This window comes from Euleptes europaea, chromosome 7 (genome assembly GCF_029931775.1).
Source record: "Euleptes europaea isolate rEulEur1 chromosome 7, rEulEur1.hap1, whole genome shotgun sequence".
In the NCBI taxonomy this organism is placed as follows: Eukaryota; Metazoa; Chordata; class Lepidosauria; order Squamata; family Sphaerodactylidae; genus Euleptes; species Euleptes europaea.
The window spans coordinates 84,374,365-84,399,066 of record NC_079318.1 but is presented as its reverse complement, the minus strand read 5'-3'; the positions used below and the strand labels follow the sequence as shown (position 1 = coordinate 84,399,066).

The following is a 24,702-nucleotide window of genomic DNA, read 5'->3' as shown; positions in this document are numbered from 1 at the left end:
TCGCATCTGTGCACCTTTTGGGGTTTGCTACGAGCACAACTGGGATTAGAGAGAATGGAAATGGGGAGGGGCGGAAAGAGGTCACCCTCCGTCTCCTGACTCCTCCCCTCAATCGGCGTCTGTGAAGAACTTGTGGAGGGAAAATCTGGAGAGAGAAGAAACTGAGTGGCTGATGTCGGCATCAGAAGATGCAGAGATGTAGTAGATGTAAATGCCTAAACCAGGAAGGCTTTCAACCGACTGGATGGCCTCTTCCAAATCCCAGCGACAGCAAAGGACGAAGATATTGTTGTGCACCGGGCTGCTCCCCTGTCACAGAAGGTCATGCTCAGGCCTTCAAGCCCCTCGCCCCAGTTTCAGTTCACACCGAGGTCTCTGACTGAAGCCGCATCACAAACTTGTGCGATTTGGGGTCCACAAACTCCTCTGAAAGTTTGAAGAAGGGGATCTTTTTGGTGCTCACCACCAGGCTGAAGTCGTGGCGCTTGAGGACGAAGACCACCCCGTCCTTCAGGCCGTTGGTCACTGGCTCCTCACTGACCAGAGTCCACTGCTTCGCGAGCCAGCGATCTTTGTGGTACTGGATGGTAGGCCCGGCACTCAGGTAACGTTCAAGGAATGCCTGCAAGAACGTAAGAACATAAGAAAAGCCATGCTGGATCAGACCGAGGCCCATCAAGTCCAGCAGTCTGTTCACACAGTGGCCAACCAGGTGCCTCTAGGAAGCCCACAAACAAGACAACTGCAGCAGCATCCTGCCTGTATCTCACAGCACCTAATATTACACACAAGTATCCATTTTTACTAGTAGCCATGAATAGCCCTCTCCTCAATGAACATGTCCACTCCCCTCTTAAAGCCTTCCAAGTTGACAGCCATCACCACATCCTGGGGCAGGGAGTTCGACAATACTTCCTTTGATCTGTTTTGAATCTCTCACCCTCCAGCTTCAGCAGATGACCCCGCATTCTAGTGTTATGAGAGAGGGAGAAAAGCTTCTCCCTGTCCACTCTCTCCATACCATGCATAATTTTTATAGACCTCTATCATATCTCCCCTTAATTGCCTTCTTTCTAAGAACAGCCCTAAGCATTTCAACCGCTCCTCATACGGCAGTTGCTCAAGCTCCTTGATCATTTTGGAAAAGTGAAGATGGAAAGAGACGATGGACTTGGTGTGCCTTCATCCAGGTAGGACAATATTTTATCCCACCTGTCTTCCAAGAAACTCAGTACAATGTACATGGTAGCCCCCTCTCCCATTTTATCCTCGCAGCAACCCTGTGAGGTAGCTTAGCCTAAGAGAGGACTGGCAAAATGTCACCCAACAAGGTTGTGGTAGAGGGTGGATTTCAACCCAGTTCTCTCAGACTCTACAGCAACGTTGCAACCACTATACCACAAGGTCACCACAGATATTTTTTTAAAAATACAAAAACACACAGAAGTATGAAAATCTGCTCTGAGTGTAAGCTCCTAGAGCAGGAAGGGTCATTCAACAAACTAGCTAGCCTCTTCCAAATCCCAGGGAGTGATGGATGTTGTCTCCTCAAGCTCTTCCATCTCAAAGAAGATTTAAATCCAGACATCAAAAGCCAGTCCAAAGAGAAAAATGTTGCCCCTTCTGTCTGTGACCAAAGGGAATCCTGCAGCCCACGACAGCAACAGAGTTTGTGCTTGACTGCTGTCATGTGCTTTACACAGGGCTCCTGTTGAAGACTGTTCAGAAACTGCAGCTAGTCTAGAATGCGACAGTCCAAAAGCTAACAAATGTTAGCAACGGGGAACGTATTTTCCCAATAATAAAGGACTTTGCTGGCTATCAATATGTTTCAGGGCATGTACATCAGTCCAGAAATTTTGGAAGAAAATTCATAAGAACATAGAAATTATAATTGGTCAACCTATCACATATGATCCTAAATTATTCCTCCTGAGTAAAATACCAGATGAATGCAGTAAAGACCAACAGATCATATTAAAATACCTAATCACAGCGGCAAGAATAGTGTTACCATCACTGTGTAAATCAGATAAAATACCAAAAATCAAAATTTGGATTGACAAAGCGTATGAATTCATAACAATGGCACATCTAACAGAAATATTACACGCAGATACTCAAAGATCAAATAAAGACAAATGACAATCCTTCTATGAATATATTAAAAACAAAAAAACAATAATAAAATCTTATAAACGTTATGAAAGTTAACGATCAAATATATTATGTCAACAAATGACTGTAACTTGAATTTTATAAGGGGGTAGAACTATGTATCTTCTTGTTAATATTACATGTTATTTAACCGATAGTTTTCCCCTCCCCTCTTCTTACAGTCCTAAAACTGACGGCCTGTAAAAGCCCCACACCAGGGCATCTTAAGGACCATTTGATCTCAAACTAATTTGCCCGGTAGCCGAGATCTCCATCAGTGACACCACGGTAAGCATGACGTCCGGAGCCCCAATCGTCTGTGGAGGATTTCAATGCGATGAACAGGAGACACCTGACAAGAAGCCCACTTAGATACGTATATGAAGGGCTGTGACTTAGAGGAGGGCAGGGAGCTGTTCCTGTTGGCAACAGAGGACAGGACTCAACAATAATGAGTTTAAATTACAGGTGGAAAGGTACCGGCTGGATATTAGGGGAAAATTTTTTACAGCAAGAGTTGTTCAGAGTGAAATCAGCTACCTAGGGAGGTGGTGAGCTCCCCCTCATTGGCAGTCTTTAAGCACAGGCTGGACAAACACTTGTCAGGGATGCTCTAGACCAGTGGTTCCCAAAGTGGGCAGTACCACCCCCTGGGGGGGGATTACCTGGGGGGCACTAAGAGACAAGGGGGCAACAGGGGGCGCTAGGGGGGGGGGTTCAATTGTGTTGTTGGATAGGGTAGGGGGTGCTGGGGTTGAGTTTGTGGAACCAAGGAGGCAGTGGCTCGAAATGTTTGGGAACCACTGCTCTAGGCTGATCCTGCATTGAGCAGGGTGTTGGACTAGATGGTCTGTATGGCCCCTTCCAACTATATGATTCTATGGCTAACACTAGGGGACCCCTTACCTTGGGCGTCATGTCATGGGTGATGCAGAACTCCAAGTGCTGCAGGATGCTCTCCATCGTGTGGTAGGGCTGCTGCTTGGTGGTCCGCAAGTATTTCTGCATGGCCCGAGCCATGGAGGCAAAGATGGCCTGAGCTGCCTCTCGCGGGTCCATGATCTCCCGCGGGTTTTTCTGATCCTCCTCCTGGAGCCGTTTGATGTGCGTGAAGGCCTCTTCTACAGCCACCACTAGCCTGTCGAGACAAGAAAAAAGGTCCCGTAAATCACATTAAGCCGTAAATCATACCTCTGCTCCCCCCACCCAGCAAGATGAGGCAAAGAAACAAGAGAAAAAGGAAGCTGGAGAATCTATATTGTGCACCAATGAGCTTAAGCTGGTGTGCTGGCACAGAATGTTCACAATCATTCAATCCGCTCAATGGGGGGAAAACTGTCAGAATTTTGCAGTCCAACTTCTATGAGGGAATTTGGGGTGGGATTAAAACCCTAGGGACCAGAGAAGCTTTATATGGCTGGATTACACTTAGCAGGCATATCGACTGGAGGAAAAACAGTAATGTAAAGGGAACAGTAGGAAGGAGGAGGCTCAAGGAAAAAGAGGAGACATCTGGTATGCTTCTCTTTCTCGTGGATACAAGCCTAACTATTAAAAAAATGATAAGAGAGTGAGGTTAAACCTCCCCCTTTTCTTAATGAAACTTTTGAATTAGGCTATTATTTTTAAGGGCCATTGAAGAACATAACTGTGCACGTTTATTATTATTTACATTATTTTAGAGTGATGCAAGCAGGTCCCTGCTCCCACAGAGCTTGCCATTTAAATTTCAACATCGCGGGCAGACAACAGAGAGGACAGGGACCAAGCCAAGCTCCGCTTCTTCCCTGCTGCGAGACGGCAGAGGCCCCCTTCCCACCTGCCACTCTCCACAGCTGTACCTGGCGCGTCGTTTCCGCACCCGGCGCTCGTGCTCCGCTTCCTCATAGTAATACTCATTGTGGCTGTTGTCCCGCCTCCGGGCGGCTGCGGCAATGACGGCCCGCGATTGGCTCGTTGAGTTGTTGGTTGTGTTTTCTGGAGGAAGGGAGAAAGGGGCGTGGGATCATCTTTTCTGATCATCTCCTGAGATTCCTGTCCCTGAGCCAGCCCGAGCCACACAAAGCAACATGCCGAGCCAGATCCTTCATCTAAACCCTTGTATGATTTTGGCTGAAACTTCGACAATGGAGGCAGACCCAAACTGAACGATCATGCATAAGGTGAGTTATGGGGTGCAGGCTGCGAGTGGTACCATATTTTTCCGTGTATAAGACAATGTTTTTTTCTTTAAAAGTTTAGTAAAAAATTGGGGGTCGTCTTATACATGGAATGCACCGTCATCGCTGGCCCCGCCTGTCAGCTGACGGGCGGGGAAGAGAGCGGGCGGGGAAGAGCCCGGCTGCCCTGGCTGGCCAGCGGCTGGCCTTCAGGTCCCCGCTCTCTTCCCCGCCTGTCAGGCCTGGAGAGCCAGCTGATTTCTTAATTTTGGGTACAAAAAAATCGGAGACATCTTATTCGTGGGGGCGTCTTATACACAGAAAAATATGGTAATCAGCGAGCACAGGGACAGTTCAACTGCCCCACCTCTGCGACCCTAAAAATCTACAACCAACCACCAGCACCACCACCCTGCCCTGGGAGTGCTTTTCTCCAAGCTAAAGGCACTTCCTGGAGTGTCACGGGCAGGGGGGACTTTACTTCCGGGTCTTCACCACGTCAAAACATCAGTGCCAATATTCCCCTTGCCATTTTCCTCCCTCTGCCCACCAGAACGAGGGTGGGCAATAGAGGGTGGGAGGCAGGAGTTTCCCCTCCCTCAGCGGGCACCTGGCAGCCCTACCCCTACAGTATAATTAGGGAGAGGCTGACCCACAGGTCCTTGAGCTTTCAATGATACATGAATATTCCAACCCCATTGCCAAAAGCCTGTGGGGAATCCGCCAGGCAGTGTTCTGGCCCCACGCCCTCTTTGGCCATTTAACATATTACCCTCTGAAATCTCCTGCATTGAAAATGAACTTTAAAAAGTGTTTCGCTCTGCCTGATAATGCCCAAAGTTTCGCCACTGAAAGCTATACAGTACAACTGAGAGAAGCATACACTCAAAAGTGTGTGCATCACGTGAACACATGAAGCTGCCTTATACTGAATCAGACCCTGGGTCCATCAAAGTCAGTATTGTCTACTCAGACTGGCAGCGGCTCTCCAAGGTCTCAGGCGGAGGTCTTTCCCATCACCTACTTGCCTGGTCCCTTCAACTGGAGATACTGGGGATGGAACCTGGGACCTTTTGCATGCAAAGCAGAGTCTCTACCACTGAGCCACAGCCCCTCCCCTCACGGCAGCCAGTGTGGTGTGGTAGTTAAGAGTGTTGGACTAGGATCTGGGAGACCCAGGTTTGAAGCCCGATTCTGCCAGGGAAGTTCGATAGGAACCTTGAAACAGTCAAAAAGAAATAAAAGGGCTGCACCGAGTAACAGGAGATAAAAATAAGGCCGAGGCCAATGGTGCAAAATAGGTTTTAAAAAATTTATTACTCAGAATAGAAATGTCCCTATGAGTTTCTCCCAAGGGGCTTCTTCAGGGGAAGATGAATATAAACTCTGGCAGTTAGATTCCCTGTAGAAGCCTCTTGGGCGAAATACGTAGGGAAATTCTATTCTGAGTAATAACAGTTTTTTAAACCTATTTTGCACCATTGGCCTCAGCCTTATCTTTATCAACCTTGAAACAGTCACCTTCATAGAATCATAAAGTTGGAAGGCACCACCAGGGTCATCTAGTCCAACCCTCTGCACAATGCAGGAAATTCACAACTACCTCCCCCCACACCCCCAGTGACCCCTACTCCATGCTCCATGCCTCCCTCTCATGAAATGCCTAAATTTATCGAATCAGCATTGCTGACAGATGGCCATCTAGCCTCAGCTTAAAATTCTCCAGGGAAGGAGAGCTCACCACCTCCCGAGGAAGTCTGTTCCACTGAGGAACCGCTCTAACTGTTAGGAAATACTTCCTAATGTCTAGACGGAAACTGTTTTGATTTAATTTCTTCTCTCGGCCTCACAGGGTTGTTGTTGTGAGGTATCAAAGGGAGAGGAGAATGATGGTGTAAGCTGCTTAGGTCCCCGCTGGGGGGGAAAAGCAGGGTATAAATATCTAAATAAATAAGTGAACACTCTCCTCAGAGATGAAGAGAGGATAAGAACTAGTTAAGAGCAGCACAGAGACACGGCAGAGTCCAAATTCCGCTTCCAAAACAACTGGAAAATCCCAGTTTCCCAGATCGTATAGTTCCAGGCTGAGTCTGAAAACATGTGGGTAATTCCTGGCAAAAAAAATTAACTCACGGCTCCTCTTGGCTCTGAATCCGGGTAGGTCAGTTTGTTTTTAGCACCGAGTACACACAGGCTTGCTTATAATTGCTAATTCGTGCAATTATTGTAATCACGCACAATCAGCGTGGGAGGGAGGGCGGGCCAGAGAAGACAGCAGAAAATAAGGGCGAAGACAGACTGTCAAAGAGAGCAGGGAAAACAGACACAGAGAGGAAGTCCCAGGGAGGGGCGGGCAGCTCAGAGGCAGAGCACGTGCTTTGCATACAAAAAGACGTGGGTTCAAATAACAGACACCGGCAGCAGGAGACAGTAAAAGCAGAAGGATCTGAAAATAGTTCCACAGGAACGCCTGAGCCCTGGGAGGGGATGCGGCTCAGAGGTAAGAGTGCAGGCTTTGTCTCCCAAAGGTCCTCCGTTCAACCGTGGCCACCTCCAATTAGAAAGATCTCAGGCAGCGGAGGCTGAGAAATCCTTTTGCTTCCCAGTTTCAGGCAACTGGCCCCTGAGACCTCGGAGGGTGAACGCCAATCAGAATAAACCACTGATGGGTCGATGGTTTGTCTCAGACTTTCCAATGAAGCTGCCTTATACTGAATCAGGCCCTTGGTCCATCATGGTCAGTCTTAGTCTACTCACAGTGGGTAGCCGTGTTAGTCTGTCTGCAGTAGTAGAAAAGGGCAAGAGTCCAGTGGCACCTTAAAGACTAACAAAAATATTTTCTGGTAGGGTGTGAGCTTTCGTGAGCCACAGCTCACTTTTTCAGATACCACAGCTCACTTCTTCTACTCAGACAGGCAAGAGTTCTCCAGGGTCTCAGGTAGAGGTCTTTCACATCACTTCCTTCTTGATCCCTTTAACTGCAGATGCCGGGGACTGATCCTGGGACCTTCTGCGTGCCAAGAAGAGGCTCTTCCACTGAGCCACAGTCTCCTCTCCCACCACCAGGAAGGGCGGCTTCATATGCTCAACAGGCACTGCAGCTTAAAGACAGAGCACCTACTTTGTATGCAGAAGGCCTCAGGTTCAATCCTTGGCATTGCCAGTTTAAAGGATTTCAAGCAGCTGAAGGGAAAAAGACCTTAAGGGGCTTTTGGGAATCATAATTGACTCTTGTACACCAATGGTATCAGGCAGACCCTTAGGCCATGGCTCAGAGGTAGAGCGCCTGGTTTTCACGCACAAGGTCCCAGGTTCAATCCCCAGTATGTCCAGTTAAAAGGATCTCAGAAGAAAGGGTAAGATCTCTTCATGTTTGACATTTTAAAGAGACAGCGAGAGAGAGACTCTGCTCCCAGAGTACTGGGCTCAAAAAACAAACGGCTTGTCTCCACAAATATGTACTCCTGAACACATGAAACTGCCTTAGTTTCATGTGTTCAGGAGACTCAAGACAAGCTTACCTTCTCCAAGCGAGTACACCTTGAACCCAGACATTTTCTTGGACAGAACTGACTTTGGCAGGTTAAGGAGGGCAGGGTTGTAAACCGGAAAGTCGTGGTAGTAATTTTCAAGGATCCACACCGCAACTCGCTGGATGCTGCAAGGAGAGACAAGGGAAGACGTGAGGCACGGGGTGTGCGAGATCTTTGGGTCCATTTGAGTGGGAAGAAGATGTCTCATCAAACGTTTCCAACTCTGCAAGGAACGCCAAGACGCACAGAAAACGTCCCTAAAGTTGGCCAGCAGAGGGAAGCACAGAGATTTATTGGTATTACCCGTGCGGAAGCCACGGAGTTCTCCCACATTCCTTCTGTTCCCGAAGCCCCTTCTGACCCTCAGAAGGATCATTTCTGAAGGGAGGGGGTCACATAATCTGTATGGAGGGACAGCTGTGTTGGTGGGTGAGCTGTAGTGAGGAGGAACTAGGGGATGAAACTGGCTCTTTTCCTCAGCAGAGCTGTGCTTGCAGAAGAGGAAGGAAGAGCAATTTTACCCCCATACTGCAGTCCCTCAACATGTGCAGTTATTCCTCCATGTGAGTTCTGCAATCCTGGAAATTTTCCTTCTGGGGGGTCATAAGAGGACGATAAAGCAGGGGGACATGGGAAAGTGAGGCATTGTGTGTGGTAGGGTACATGCTGCCACTTTCTCTCTTAGTTACACACACGTTTCATTCATTATTCAGAACCTTTCTATGCCACTCCTCCAGTCCCGCGACAAAAACACGTACCCAAACAGACCTGCCTCTAGCCATACCATTCCTCACCTGAGATGGCCAACGTTATAAAACCGGCTGGCCCCATCGGTAGAGCGCACCACCTTGAGGGTGAAGTGGGGCTGGAGCTGCCGCAGCTCGAGAAGAACCACGGCCAGGTAGTGGACGAAGAGGAGGGCGTCCACGAGGGAGACGGCGTACTGCACGATGCCCTGGTAGTTGGTGTCGCGCGAGTCCAGGATGCGGACACCGTAGAAGAGCCAGTACGAGACCACCAGGAGGAAAACCAGCACCATGAGCAAGGCCCGGAAGACAAAGATGCGCGGGAAGAAGGCTTTGGGGCGGCGGAAGAAGAGGGCCCAGCTGCCTAAGAGCAGGATGAGGAGCTTGAAGGCCACCGAGATGAAGAGCCCCTCGCAAGGCGTCCCGCAGGGCTCCAGTTTCTCTCCCCAGAGCAGCTGGGGCAGGAGCATGAAGGCCAAAGGGGTGAGGAAGGAGAGGAGGGCCAAGGCCCCGCCCAGCGAGACGCCCAGGTGGCGCGAGCAGTCCAAGTGGGCGCTGTCCTCCATGTCCTTCGTGATACGCGTGATGTCATCGTGGGAGATGCTGTGTTCCGACGTGCCCGTCACCACTGTCGTGGTCTCCCCCCAATTGTCATCCTGCCGGGAAAGGAAGAACCAAACAGGAGGGTTATCCAGGTGGGCGTCCCCTCAGCCATGCCCCTTTCCCAGAATTCCTTACCAGTCCAATGCCATTTTCCTTTGTAAGGGCTTCCGATGTGCTGTTTTTTAACAAAGGGGCGAGACTCTGACAAAGGTATATGCTTCCATGCAACGCTCTCTCACCACAACAGTGTGAAGCTCACGTTGACAATTCACTATTGATACAGGACTAGGCTTAATACTAGACCTATGGTTATCTTGCTAAGCTAGTAAATCAGTTTCTGGACTGTAGCACTTCAGACTGAGGCTGAGGTATTACGTGACTGGTTGCTCCTCTATGAGGAGAAAAATCCCACACATACGTAGAAAACTAGAGCATCAGGGAAATGGCTAGGCTAGAACCCTTCTCTTCTATTCAAAACTTTCCTTCGTACAGTTGGAAAAAAGGGGCAGGGGAGGACTCAGGACACCCTCCTCCCCACACAGCATGATAGTCCTGAACAGAATTGGGCCCCACTGTTGAAGAAGAGTTGGTTTATATAAGCTGATTTTCTCTACCTTTGAAGAAGAATCAAACTGGCTTACAATCTCCTTCCCTTTCTCTCCCCACAACAGGCACCTTGTGAGGTAGGTGAGACTGAGAGAGTTCGAAGAGAACTGTGACTAGCCCAAGATCACCCAGCAGGCTTAATGTGTTGGAGTGGGGAAACTAACCCGGTTCACCAGACTAGAGTCCGCCACTCGTGTGGAGTAGTAGGGAATCAAACCTGGTTCTCCAGATTAGAGTCCACGGCTCCTAACCACTACACCACACTGGAGTTTCCTGGTGGGAATTCATAATGGAGGTGCATCCCAAGAGTGAATTCAGACATGCCATCTCAGCAAGTTTGGCCCTGAGATAATTTAAAACTAGAGACTAGATGGGATGTGAGACCGTCAGCATGGAAGACTCTACCACATGGCCCCCCCTCCTAGTTTCTGGCTAACTATGAGCATGACCATAACAAGTAAATGCATGCCATTTACACCCTCCTGCTAACAACATTTTAAGAACACAGTCATATTTAACATTTCTATACCACGTTTCGGGAAGGTGGCATGGTATAGCCCAATCTTGTCCGATCTCGGAAACTAAGCAGGGTGGGTACTTGGAAGGGAGACCTCCAAGGAAGATTCTGCAGAGGAAGGCAATGGCAAACCATCTCTTCTTCTCACTTGCCTTGACAGCTCCTTGCTGGGGTCGCCATGAGTCAGCTGCGACTTGATGGCACTCTACATACATACTACGTTTCGAGTGTCTAAAACGCTACCACATGTAAGGTAGGCTAGTATTATCCCCATGCTGCAGATTGGAGGTGGGGAGGAGATTCTAAAGCTGAGAAAGAATGAGTGTGTGTGTGTGTGTGTGTGTGTAAGGGGGGTAACTAAGGCGACCCAAGAAATTCATGGCTGCAGCAAGGCTCGAACCAGGGATGGCCCCGTGTCACCCTTCATTCGCCAACCCAGTACAGAACCACAACAGAGTCAAGCTCTACTAACAAAGACCAGGCCTTACTCAAAGCTGCTGTGCTTTCAAAATGATCACAAGCAGAATATATCCTCCTTTCATGGCCCAGCTGGGTCCGGGGGGGGGCGTGGTAGGAGGAGGAGGAGGAAGAAGGAGTTGGTTTTTATATCCCGACTTTCTCTACCACTCAAGAGAGACTCAAGCCAGCTTACAATCACCTTCCCTTCCCACAACAGACACCCTGTGAGGTACATGGGGCAGAGAGAGCTCTAACAGAGCTGTAACTTGCCCAAGGTCACCCAGCTGGCTTCGTGTGTAGGAGTGCGGAAGCAAATCCAGTCCACCAGATTAGCCTCCACCGCTCATGTGGAAGAGTGGGGAATCAAATCTGGTTCTCCAGATCAGACTCCACCGCTCCAAACCACTACACCACGCTGATGACTCCTGATGAAGAGTCAGCCAGCAGCCCTGGCTTTTATACACAGCCAGCAGCTGAGGTGGGGCAGGAAGAAGCCGCCGCTGCAAGGCCAGACCCAAACCCGCAGCCAGGAACCAGCGCAGCAACCCATCAGCCCCCCCAGCTCTGAGCCGGCTGCAGAAAGCCAGCTGCCTGTCTGCTCACCGACTTCATCACCAGAGCCTCAGGAACAGCGCAGGAGGCAAACATGGAGGACCTTACAGGACCCAAGGCGAAGTGCTAGACTGGGAGCTCAGTACCGACCCAGCGCTGACAGCGGGGATGAGTGTTTGCAGAAGCAGGTCTGAGGTGGCTGGCAGGTGATTGGCGTTACAGGTTGCCTCATGCTGTGCTGTTTATAAACAGCTGGAAAGGGTGTAGCTGTGTGGAAGCAACTTGTCTATCTACTCCTGACCTTGCTGTGAACTGTTTGCTCTGTCTGGACCCTGGCTTGAACCCTCGGACTTGGCTTTTGGAGTACCCTTGGACTTGCCCCTGTGAGGTTTGAAACTGTTCGGCATGTGTGTGCCGGGGGGCTCACGACACCTCCTGGTTTTCTTCACTGTAATATAACTTCCCTTCGCCCATATAGATAATTCACAGTGGGTAGCCGTGTTAGTCTGTCTGCAGTAGTAGAAAAGGGCAAGAGGCCAGTAGCACCTTAAAGACTAACAAAAATATTTTCTGGTAGGGTATGAGCTTTCGTGAGCCACAGCTCACTTCTTCAGAAAGCTCACGAAAGCTCATACCCTACCAGAAAATATTTTTGTTAGTCTTTAAGGTGCTACTGGACTCTTGCTCTTTTCTACTACTTCACCCATATAATACAGTGGAATTACCACAACCCCAGAAATACCACTAACATTTTGGGAGTCGTGCTCCAGAAGGCCGGTCAAGAAAAGGAAAGGGAGTTACCACAGATGTCGTAAACCCTCACAGATCTTCAGCAAAGCCTCTGCTCTGGCCACTCACCCTTTCGTCTCCTCGGGTCGACTCGTTGTCCAGCAGAGGCTCCCCGGGGGCCTGGATCGTCACCGACTTGTCCCCTCGGCTCCCGTCTCGGCTTTTGGAGCGGTGCCGCTCCCGCCGATCTCTGCATTGGGGAAACAGAGAAAAAAAGAAGTCCACGCTGGAAGTCGTGGACTTTGATAGCTCCCGATTCTGCGCTCAGCGGATCACTTCAAGTCAAGGAGGATCCTGATCAGGCCACTTAGGCGCCATCTTGCCTCCATCCCACTGTCAGAGCCCTGCCCCTTTCTGCTGTTTTTCCACAGCTTGTAGGGGGGAAAACCTGTCTCCCCTCCCCCATCCCCTCTCAATTTTGAAGCAAAAGACAGCGAAGCCTCTGGCAGTAATAGATAAGTCTAAACCAACCAGTAAATAAATTTTGAAACATTCTGAAAATACCAAAAGCTGGTTTTTCGCTTTCGCCGTTGTAAATTTTGTGACAACATGCAGGTATACTGTTTATAAGACGCCTTCAGCTGCCTGGGGAAGGTAAGATTAAAATATTATTTATATTCCTTTCCTTTTATTTCAGGCTCATCTGACCAGAGGTCTTGAGCACAACATTATTTATATTGGACTTTCAAAGATGGTGATTAGGAAACGTCAACAAAAGCAAGAGTGAAGGCAACGAAAAACGGGAAGTCGAATTTCAAAGCAGGAAGGTGAAGGGTCCCCTACTCAAAGAGAAAGCTCTGCACATCCACCCTGACCTCATGCTCACCTGTGCTTCCGGGAGCTGCGCGAGTGACCTGACTTGTAGGAGTACCCCGAATATTGCGACTCGTTGTCCATGTTGTCAGAACGCCGAGCCTTGTAGCGGTCCACGTTGACGGACTTGGGTCTCCCAGGCCCCGGGACGGCTGCCAAGGCAGCCGCTGCCTCCTTCAGAGTGGGCTTCTTCAGGCCAAGGGGCACCTTCAGGAAGTCAACTTTCACCTTGAGGGACTCTATTTTGATTGGCTGGCTGGGCTCGTCTCAGAAGAAAAAGGGGGTACCTACAGGCGGGGATGGGAAACATTGCATTAAACTAACTATACGCAGCAAATGAAGCAAGCTCCCACCCGCTGAAACTGGGACCATCCTATTACGAAAATGCAACAGGGAAAGAGGAGATGTCATGTTTGAAAGATCTATCACATTAAAAAAATTATCCTATGCACAAAACAACACATGAAACTGCCTTATACCGAGTAACAACAAAATCAGCACAGGCTAACACACTATCGAATTACATTAACAATGTTATTTATAGTCATTAACCTTACAGTTCACAATAATGTAGTACAACACAAGTACAGCCACGTATCGCACTTCTATAATTTACTACAACATTGACAATAAACTTCGTAGTCTAAGTAGGTCTCACCTACCTGAAGGAACTGGTTAGGAGGGCATTCTCCAAGAAAAGCATGGAACTAGCACACTGCAGAAGTCTATCTACGAAACGGTGACCTATCTAGAAGAACCGTCTGTGCGTGTACGAAACGGATTTCTATGAGCTTATCTGGACTGATAGAAAGAGGTTCGAATCAGCTTCAACTACAAAGTTTATTGACGGACTATGCGCTTTTGGCTGTGAAATTTACATGCACATAGCATGAGTGAACTATTTTTTCATTGTGTTGAAAAATTGTACAATTTAGGGACACATTGTCAATGTTGTAGTAAATTATAGTAAGTGCGATACGTGGCTGTTCTTGTGTTGTACTACATTATTGTGAACAGTAAGGTTTATTGTTATGTGATTCAACAGTGTGTTAGCCTATACTGATTTTGTTGTATTTTTTGGTACAGAGGTGTTTCTTTCTCTATATTATACTGAGTCAGACCATCAGTACGTCTAGTTTGGTTCTGTCTCCTCTGAATAGCGGCAGCAACAGTTTTCCAAGGGTCTCAGGCAGACAATGACCTTTCCCAACATCTGTTACCAGGGATACTTTGACCGTAGATGACAAGGATTGAATACGGGATCCTGTAAACGCAAACCAGACATTTTAGCAACTCCTGCCCCAGCTTCCCAAGAATCCAAACTAAGCATAGCAAGACGAGGGCTAAGTTAGGAGCCCTCTCCTTGGCATTCCACATACAGGGAGGTGAGGTTTTTTTGGGGAGAGGGAGGGAATATTCATTCACGTGAATACAGACACAGGCACCTGCTTTCTGAAATGGCACAGTGCAAGGATGGTATCAATCAGGACCATCAAATAAAGAAATCTTATTTGATTCACCGTGAGTGTCATAGATTAAATTAGCAACAAAAATTGCACATGAAAAAAGCTGACTTTGTTTTTTTTAAATGGTGCATGTTCGAGTCATCAACATTCCCCCTCCTCTTTTTGGCACAGGAGGGAAGGATTCTCCTAAGGTAAGGTTTGTGGTCTGCAATGTTTACAAGTACTTGTAAAAAAACAACTAAATGGGCAACCAGTTTTACAGGTTCTTTCTTCTTTTTACAAATAAATCAGAGGTGTTTTTAGTCAGTTATAAAAAAACAGGGCCATTCTCTTCTCTCTCAGTCTAATCTTCCTCGCAGAGTTGTTGTAAGGGGGGGGAAATGGAGGAGGAGGAGAACCACGTTACATCACACTCTGTTTCTTGGAGGGAGGGCAGGAGAGAAATAGGATGCTAATATACCTAATTTTCAACATGGCCCCATCTATGGATACTTAAATCCAGCGTTTGGAGACTGTAAGACAGATCTTTCTGCAAACCTGAAAAAAAACATCAAGTTGCAGAAAAACTGGAATTCTAAAAAAAATACACTGGGGGTTTAAAGGAGGATGGGAAGGAGAGAAGGAAGATGGAATATTGGAGAAGCTATAGGGGGTTTCACGGAAGGAAGAAACAGTAGGGGAAGAGAAAATGAGTTCCTCCCCACAAGTTCTTGAGGGTTTGTTCCCCATTTGTATAGATCTATTACCTAAAATTTGCAGACCTAAAGTCAATGGGTCACTTTGTTTAGAACGCCATTTCCAAAGGCACTTCCTCAAGCCAAAAAATGCAGCTCACCAGTTACATTTACTTGGGAAGAGAGTGATCTCGCAAATCTAGATGCAGAATACAGAGATGCCACTCAACAGAATGCACATTCAATTGAGGTTTATAGTGTGGGGGGGAGTGCACCCACATTTTTAATATTTTCTTCTGTGAACATGAGAGCTCCCCCCCCCGCATGTAAGCTGACATAACAAGATCCCTTTTCCAGCAGTGAAATTTCCTTGCTTAGCAAGATGTGGATATGCCGGGCACAAAGCCCTGGCTGAGATCACGTGCACAGACAGACGGAGAGAACAGGGGTATTGAAAGAATTAAATTAAATCCTGACCGTCCAGCGCTAAAGAGGATCTTTTGTAAACATGGCTGTCTTCCCCCACAACGACAAGCAAAGCACCGAAAGTACTTTGCGGGGCTATTTCGACAGAATATCAGCCCCCAGGTTGGGCTGCCAGAATTCACACCCACCCCTCCCTTCTTTCGTGATATCCAGTGCTGCAAAATTAAACATTTCACTTGATTTATGTTTTCATTAACGTTACACTCCACATATTAATTGCCTCAAAGAAAGCCTGGGGTAGAAGCCAGCGCAGCAATGAATTATTCAAGGCAAAACACCGGCTCGGTGCCCGCTGCGGGGCTTCGGGTTTCTGTCAGAACAGGTTTTGACACAGAGGTTCCAAGAGGAATCTAAGCTGACAAATGCTGCACTCCCGCTTCCCAGCAAAGGAGCCTTTCAGCAGACTCCCAGATCCGGTTCTCTCGCCTTTCCAGGTTGGGGGGGGCAGTTTTGTAGTTCAGCGGCATTTGCTCGGCATGCTAAAGATTCCGGTTTCAATTCCCAGCTTCTATAGCTGAAGGATCTCAGGCGACAGGAATTGGACCGCTCTGTCCCTGCCCTCTTCAGTCAGTGGACTCCTTGGTACATATCCTTTTGCATTGCCTTTACAAATACCAACTCAGGCTAAAATGGATTATACCAGGTTTTCACAAATGGTCCACATCTTCTCGAGCAACTCTGGAGCAAAAGGTTCAGCTCCTCTTAAGAGGACTCTGACCCTCAGCGTACTTATTTTGTTGCTCGTTTTCTGGAGGCTGCAGACAAGAGACGAAGGGAGGTGTTTTTAGAGATGGGTCTTATTTAAGTTTTATTGTTCAAGACCTGGGGGGGGAGAGGGAGGGGAGAAAGAGAGAGAAAGAGAAAAAGAGAAAAAGAGAAAAAGAGAGAGAGAGAGAGAGAGAGAGAAAGAGAAAGAGAGAAAGAGAAAGAAAAAGAAAGAAAGAAAGAAAAAGAAAAAGAAAGAAAGAAAGAACGAGAGAGAGAGATAAAGAGAGAAAGAAAGAGAAAGAGAGAAAGAGAGAGAAAGAAAGAAAGAAAGAAAAAAAGAAAGAAAAAGAGAAAGAAAGAAAGAAAGAAAGAAAGAAAGAAAGAAAGAAAGAAAGAAAGAAAGAAAGAAAGAAAGAAAGAAAGAAAGAAAGAAAGATTGGACCCCTCTGTGCTCTCAGACCTTGGAGAACAAATAGCAGACCCTAGGCTGGAGGGGACTACGGACTAGTAGTATGAAATGTGGAAATCTTGGGACGATTCCGCAGCTGAGGGGTCGAGTGCCTATTTTGCTGTCCTGAATTCTGCAGATGATCACATTTGGCGGGTGACTTGGCCTGAACTTCCCGAAAGAGAGGGGGGAAGAAAATCCTGCTATCCATGTGATTCGACTGATCAAATCCCCATTAATTGCTCAGTGCTTGAAACTGAAATGTACATGTCTGAAATGTGCCCATTAAGAGTGAATGCAAATGAGCTTGCTTGGTAGAAGGTGCAGAAGGAAAAAAGGCTACATTTTTACAATAATTGTGTAGAAGAGGGGAATTTTGACTGGGGCAACTTCTCCTCCTGGGGGAATGGGGAGGACAAATCTTCTTACGTAACTATCAAAAGAACATAAGAACATAAGTATATCAGGTACTGTTAGATATTACATTGTTTATATCAGACTAGGAGTACGGTATAGGCATTCATTATTAGCATTAATAACAAATATGTAGTGTTATTCATTTTGTAGGCTCAGTAAATGGTAACAGTATAATACAATATTAATCAAGTTTTGCAATATAATTTGCATGAAGGCATGAGCACAAACCTGTATATTTCTTGTTTTGTTAAAGATATCTACCCTTAAGATTTAAATATTAGTGCTAGACGGTATAGTATGATTCAGTTCCGCTCCATAGGGTTTTAGATGATGACCTTGTTATAGGTTTGGAGTATTGATTATGTACAAGGAGTGCATGTTGTATGTGATGTTTTATGTTGTTTTGAAAATAAACATTTGATTAGAACATAAGTAGAGTCCTGTTGGATCAGACCAGTGGTCCATCTAGTCTAGCATCCTGCCTCACACAGTCACCAACTAATTCCTTGGGAGGGCCAACAACAGGCCAAACAGGCCTTCCCCTGACGTCGCCTCCTGGCATTGGGATTCAGATTCAGACTGCCTCTGAACGTGGAGGTTCCATTTAGTCACCACGGCTAGTAGCCACTGATAGACCTATCCTCCATGAATCTGTCTAATCCCCTTTTAAAGCTGTCTCTGCCTGTGGCCATCACTACATCCTCTGGCAGAGAATTCCACACCGTGATCACTCGCTGTATAATGAAGCATTTCCTTTTGTCAGTCCTGAATCTACCGCCAATCAACTTCATTGGATGTCCTTGAGTTCTAGTATTTTGGAAGAGGGAGAAAAAGTTCTCTTTGTCAACTCTCTCCCCCCCATGCATAGTCTTATAAACCTATATCATGGTCCCCCTTAGTCGTTTATTTTCTAAACTGAGAAGTCCTAGACTTTTCAACCTTTCCTCATAGGAAAGATGCTCCAACTCATTAAACATCTTGGTTGCCCTCTTCTGTACTTTTTCCAGCTGTGCAATGTCCTTTTTGAGATACGGTGACCAGAACCGTACACAAATGAGGCATAGCAACCCTACTAAGAACATAAGAAAAGCCCTGCTGGATCAGACCAAGGCCCATCAAGTCCAGAAATCTGTTCACAAAGTGGCCAACCAGGGGCCTCTAGGAAGCCCACAAACAAGAAGACTGCAGCAGCATTGTCCTGCCTGTGTTCCACACCACCTAATATAATAAGAATGCTCCTCTGATAATAGAGAGAATCATGACTACTGTTCATTTTGACTAGTAGCCATGGATAGCCTTATCCTCCATGACCATGTCCACTCCCCTCTTAAAGTTGGCAGCCATCACCACATCCTGGGGCAGGGAGTTCCAAAATTTAACTATGCATTGTGTGAAGAAAACCTTTTATCTGTTTTGAATCTCTCATCCTCTAACTTCAGCAGATGATCTCGCATTCTAGTATTATGAAAGAGGGAGAAAAGCTTCTCCCTGTCCACTCTCTCCATACCATGCATAATTTTATAGACCTCTATCATATCTCCCCTTAACCACCTTCCTTCCGAGCTAAACAGCCCTAAGCGTTTTAACCCCTATTCATAGGGCAGCTGCTCTAGCCCCCTGATACTGTCCCCCTTTTCAGCTACTCAGCCTATCCAAGTAGAAACCATAAAAGTGGCCTCTGAACATGGAGATTTCATTCAGCCATCCTGAGTAATAAACCATTAATGCGCCTCTGCCACTCTGAGAATTTATCTCAAGCTACCTTGGGCAAAGAGGAAAGGTGGAGTAGAAATATCTTCAAAAATCAGCACAAAGAAATCTCACCCTTTTTCAAAGCCACTACAACCTTGCGGCAGTGAGTTCCGTAGGTCTGCCATCGCTTGTGTGAAGAACTACTTCCTGCTGTCTGTCCTCAACTCCTTGCCGATCTGCTAAATTGGCTGACAACCCCTGCCCCAAGTTCTAGTATCATCAAAGTGAGAAACTCCCCCTCCACACCCACCCTTCTAGGTCATCTTGTTTCTAAGCTAAAAACCTACAGATGCTTCTGTCCCGTTCAGGCTACCCCAAAGTGAATTCATAGTGGGTAGCAAGGTGCTTCATATCCACAAAGGATCATGGAGCAATCAAACAGATTGCCCCAGGAAACAACAGACGCTTCCCTGGTGTGACCAGGTCCTGAGATGGGAGACACCCAAGAAATCCTGTAATTCCAGTGGCAGAGCCAAATTTATTTCAACCAGATCCTGGGCTTTTCTTCTATGGGACAGCAGACCTGGATGCAGGTGACCCAGATGTCAGGGGTGTGGTAGCGTAATTATCTTTTCAACAACTGAAATATAGACTGCAGTCGAACATCACAAACAAACTGGAGTTTTACTCGTGGGGGTCCCTTTCTTCTTCCCTCCCCTGTGGACTTTTGGTTTAGGAAGTCTTCGATATAACCTTAGTTTTGAGAGCTGGTGGAGAAGGCCAAAATGGCACAGTGATTTGAGTGTCAGACTAGGATCTGGGAAACTCAGATTCCAATCCCCACTCGACCATGAAAAGTCCCTGGGTGAGTCACACTTTCTTTTCCCCATCCTAACCTACCTCACAGGGTTGTTTTGTGAGGATAAAGTGGAGGAAGGGGAAATGATGTTGTAAGTAAGCTCTCCTTCCCTGGAGGTTTTTAAGCAGAGGCTAGATGGCCATCTGTCAGCAATGCTGATTCTAGGACCTTAGGCAGATGATGAGAGGGAGGGCATCTTGGCCATCTTCTGGGCATGGAGTATGGGTCACTGGGGGTGTGGGGGGAAGGTAGTTTGGAATTTCCTGCACTGTGCAGGGGGTTGGACTAGATGACCCTGGTGGTCCCTTCCGATTCTATGATTCTATAAGAATAAGCATCTGTTGAGACATCTGAATTTGGCACTCAGTTGAATTGGAATTTGTTTCTTGCCTACAATCCAGGATTCCTCGTTTTAGAATCCTGGTTTGGGATGTGTGTTTTTTTTAATTGAAGCACCTGAATTCCAACATCTCTCCACAAACTAAGGTTAGCTAGATCATTGATTTCCAAATCAGGAAGTCTTCATTCTCATTTCCATGGGAGAAGGGAAGAGTGAAGGAGCTTGAGAACAATCAGTGTTGTTCCCATAGCAAACAAACTTCATTTTGTTAATGAGATCTGCATATAGGCACGCAGCACAAATCAAAAGACAACAAGATTTAATACTGGGCCGACCCAGTGTTTAGTACACAGTTCTGAGCCGACCCAATTTAATACTGGGCCAACCCAATGTTAGTACACAGTCCTGTGGCTTGAGTTATTCTTAACATTAAAAAGCTGCAATAAGCTCAGACAAAAGAAATTAATAATTTTCTTGCATCCGTGGTTTTCAAAGTGTGAATTGGGACTCAAAAAATGGTCTACAGTAGTAGAAAAGAGCAAGAGTCCAGTAGCACCTTAAAGACTAACAAAAATATTTTCTGGCAGGGTATGAGCTTTCTGAAGAAGTGAGCTGTGGCTCACGAAAGCTCATACCCTGCCAGAAAATATTTTTGTTAGTCTTTAAGGTGCTACTGGGCTCTTGCCCTTTTCCACTACTGCAGACAGACTAACACGGCGACCCACTGGGAAAAAATGGTCTGATACTCTCTCGCAGGTGAGTCATACGTAGTGCTGCCAGCTCTGGGTTGGGAAATACCTGAAGATTTTGGGAGGGGAGTTTGGGGAGGGGAGGGTTTGGGGAGGGAAGGGACCTCAGCAGGGAATAATGCCACAGAGTCCACCTTCCAAAGCAGCCATTTTCTCCAGGGGAACTGATCTCTGTTGTCTGGAGACCAACTGTACTTCTGGAAGATGTCCGGCCACCTCCTGGACGTTGGTAACCTGGTAATATGGCCAAAAAAGGGCTAGGAGAAACAGCTTTGGTGGGTTCAGTGGCTTTGGTGGGCTCAGTGGCAAAGTTGAGTTTCCTTCCATGTAATGCGCAAGATTGCCTCTTATAGCTTGCCACTCATTAAGGCTAGATATCCACAAATCCTAAACCTGGACAAATGAAAGAGAAACTTGGTTCCATGTACACTTGCGTGAGATTCCTACAATTCATGTTGGGGAGGGAGAAAGTAGAATGAATGCCTTCGCAACTGAATGCAGAAAAGTAGAACGAATTGAGTTTTGAGACTCGTCACTTATATGAATCCACATAGATCTACCGATCCAAGTGAGTAAGTGTATCATCTTTTTGACAGGGATAAATGGTGCATGCAAATCATGCATTTAAATCATGAAACAGATTGGGGATGCGATCAAAATGTCAACAAACGGAAAGGAAGGCACCAAAGCGCAACAAGGACCTGAAAGCTAGAGATGCGCTTCTGACATGGAATAGCAACAAGCTATGTTCCAACGTCTCTCAGATGGAGAAGGAAGTGTGGGGAGAGGGTGTCAGGCCTCGAAGAGATTCTAGAAAGAGGAGGGGAAGCAAAGTGGGAGGAGTAGCCTTTAAGCAAGAGACACTGGAAAATTCTGCATCGAAGCGAATTTCAAGGCCCCCTGGCTCAAAATGTAGCAAGTGAGCAAGGATGGTACACAATAGGGACAGGATCGTAGCTCAGAAGTGACTGGTGCGATCCATGGCATCTCCATTTGAAGGATCCTTTATGGCACGTGTTGCGGGGAGAGGAAAGGAAGGTGATTGTAAGCCGGGTTGATTCTCCCTTAAGTGGAATGGAAAGTTGGCATATAAAAACCAACTCTTCTTCTTCTTGCCACCCCCCTTTCATCTGCACACCCTCCACCCCAGCCTGAACGGATGTACTGCCAGCGTGACACCTTGAGCAAATCCCACGAGGCACATGCCAGACATGGGGAGCAAATGCCACATTTTGTGTCTCGCAGGGGAACGGTATAGCAGTGAACGCAGCAGCAGATCCTGGGACAAAGTCCACAGCAATGCTTTCGAAGAAGCCTCTCTGTGAGAAATCAGGGTGTGCCGACAGCAATTAAGCCACACCAGGCAAGAAGACAAAGCTGCCTCTCCCTGTATTGTCTTTTACATGAGATGCAGTCACTGACCACTGACACTATGCAGACGTTAAGTGCCCTGCGACAGTCTGGAATCTCCGACTCAAAGGTTCGCACTGTCCCCAAAGCTCCTGCCCAAGACATGATTCACCTTAATATCTTCAGCTTTTGTAATCCTGAATTATAATTCAATTAAAAGCTGACTTTCCTGGTGCCGTTTACCGTATTTTTCCGTGTATAAAAGACAACCCCCCTATTGTCAGGTGGCAACCAGTTTGAGCTCCTCCCTCACCACACCTTTGTCCCACGGGTCTGGGGCAGGTACAGCAACAATATGGTGCCAGATGCGAAGACCTCTCAGTCACAAGCCTGCCTACTGCCAGAGATTATTCCCCTTCCTAAGGGAGAGGAGCGGGGAACAGCTGGACACATGAAGCGGCCTTCGGCTGAGTCAGACCCTGGGCCTATCAATGTCGGTATCATCTGCTCTGACCGGCAGAGGCTCTCCACAGTCTCAAACCGAAGTCTTCCGCATCGCCAATGGCCTGGTTCAATAGAAGGCCGCTTCATGTGTTCACTGACTACCTGAGCCTTTTAATGGGAGAGATCAGGGATTGAACCTGTGACCTTCTGCATGCAATGTGGATGCTCTACCGCCCCACCCTAGTTCTGCTACCCAGGCTTTGATGGTGCCCGGCTGCTGTTTAATTACCAGGATCTCTCCATCATCCCTCAAGGCCTCCTGATATAGATCTCTGCATCATAGGCAGTTGCTTTCTACAGGCAAAAGCGTTGGTCTGTGTGTGGCAGGCAAGGGGGAGGTTGCAGAAATAACTGGGGCTGCCCCACCTCTCTGCCCATCCCAGGGCAGGTCCAAAGGGAGATCCATGTGCTTGTTTCTCTTCCCTGGAGGATGCACGAATGCTCTTCATGTGCTCCTCCCCAAAAACCCCTCCTGCCTTCCAGAATTCTAGAGACCACCCTGGTACATTTGCAAGTCAATTCACCCCAAGAGCTCCCCCATTCAAAGACTGCCAAACCCATGGGGGAATTATTATGCACTTTGCATAATGCCAGGAGGTGAACAAAGCTCGGTTCACCTGCGGTGGGGCAGGCCTGTAGCCCATCCTGTCTTTTGATCATTAAGTTCACGTACATGCACACGCACTCAGACACACACCCCTGGCACATGGAAAGACCGTTGCCGAATCAAAGAGTGTGTCTTGTTTTTGGAACACATCAATACCCAGGCACTGCTGCCTGGAGCCATGTGATAATAAAGCGGTGAAAAAAATTTAAATGAAATGGAGGGGGGAATCCAAAACGATAGAGCCAGCAACAAAAATGTTGGGAGGGTGCGGGGCCCTGCCAAAGTCCCGCGGTGGATTCGACGAGCGGCCTTGAGCAAGTGATGTGCTTTCCAGGCAGATATGCGCAGACAGATAAACCTCGAGGTAGAGAATTCCCGGCTGTATAGCCTCTCAGAATGCGGGAGCCAGAAAATCAGGGAGAAATGCAGCGGTGAAACGTTTCTTCCCGAAATGCTAGGTTTTCATCATGGAAGGAGGCTTCGATAGCATTTGCCCAAGCAACATTCCCACAGTTCAAAATGATACCGTCCGATTTTATCAGCAGGTTGGTCCTTGGGCTCACGTGTAAAATGGGCATGGTGAAGTCCTGTCTTAAAGTCTTCTTTGCAGGGACACCATTCTAAACTTAGTAACTTTAAACATTTTGTTCAGAACCCTTGAATCCAAAACGGGCCTCATTCCACCTCCCTTCTTCTTTACAAGGAAGTAAAGGTAGTCCCCTGTGCAAGCACCGGGTCATTCCTAACCCTTGGGGTGACGTCACATCGCGACATTTACCTGGCTTTGTTTACGGGATGGTTTGCCATTGCCTTCTTTTTTGGGGTACCCAAAGGCTGGGTAGAAAAGAACTCAAGTTATGAAATATATTTTATTTTATTCTTCAAAAAGGAGAACCAGTGTGGTGTAGTGGTTAAAAGTTGTCGTTTAGAATGGTGGACTCTGATCTGGAAAACCGGGTTTGATTCCCCACCCCTCCACATGAGCAGCGGAGGCTAATCTGGTGAACTAGATTTGTTTCCCCACTCCTACACACAAAGCCAGCTGGATGAACTTGGGCAAGTTACAGCTCTCTTAGAGCGCTCTCAGCCCCACCTAGCTCATAGGGTGTCTGTTGTTGGGAGGGGGAGGGAAGGTGATTGTAAGCTGGTTTGAGTCTCCCTAAAGTGGTAGAGAAAGTCAGCATATAAAACCAACTCTTATTATTATTATGTTCTTCAAAAAGGATTTTAAGGCTACTCACATTCCTGTAAGGATTTTAAGGGTACTTACATTCCAAATAGACCTTTTTTTCCCTACAGAAAGCAATATTTAGGCTGCATTCCATGGATGCGTGCTTTTGAAATTCAAAACATATTTTAATAACAATCTGATATCATAGACACAGAATGCATTTGGAATGTAAGTAGCCTTAAAATCCTTCTGTTTGAAGAATAAAATTTGGTATAGTCAAACTGTTTTTAACATATA

At 47.1% G+C, this 24,702-nt stretch overlaps 1 protein-coding gene across 1 annotated transcript in view; it reads right to left on the bottom strand.

Moving 5' to 3' along the window:
* Positions 1 to 271: 271 nt before the first annotated feature.
* VANGL2 (VANGL planar cell polarity protein 2) overlaps positions 272 to 24,702 on the bottom strand; it is a 38,839-nt gene continuing 14,408 nt past the window's right edge. Inside the window, exons 2-8 of the mRNA XM_056853213.1 lie at positions 12,948 to 13,221; positions 12,191 to 12,311; positions 8,644 to 9,251; positions 7,838 to 7,974; positions 3,999 to 4,134; positions 3,064 to 3,295; positions 272 to 622 (exon numbers count right to left, since the gene is read on the bottom strand). Of these exons, the coding sequence (XP_056709191.1) occupies positions 362 to 622; positions 3,064 to 3,295; positions 3,999 to 4,134; positions 7,838 to 7,974; positions 8,644 to 9,251; positions 12,191 to 12,311; positions 12,948 to 13,018 (1,566 nt within the window). The 5' untranslated portion in view covers positions 13,019 to 13,221 and the 3' untranslated portion in view covers positions 272 to 361. The remainder of the gene's footprint in view (positions 623 to 3,063; positions 3,296 to 3,998; positions 4,135 to 7,837; positions 7,975 to 8,643; positions 9,252 to 12,190; positions 12,312 to 12,947; positions 13,222 to 24,702) is intronic.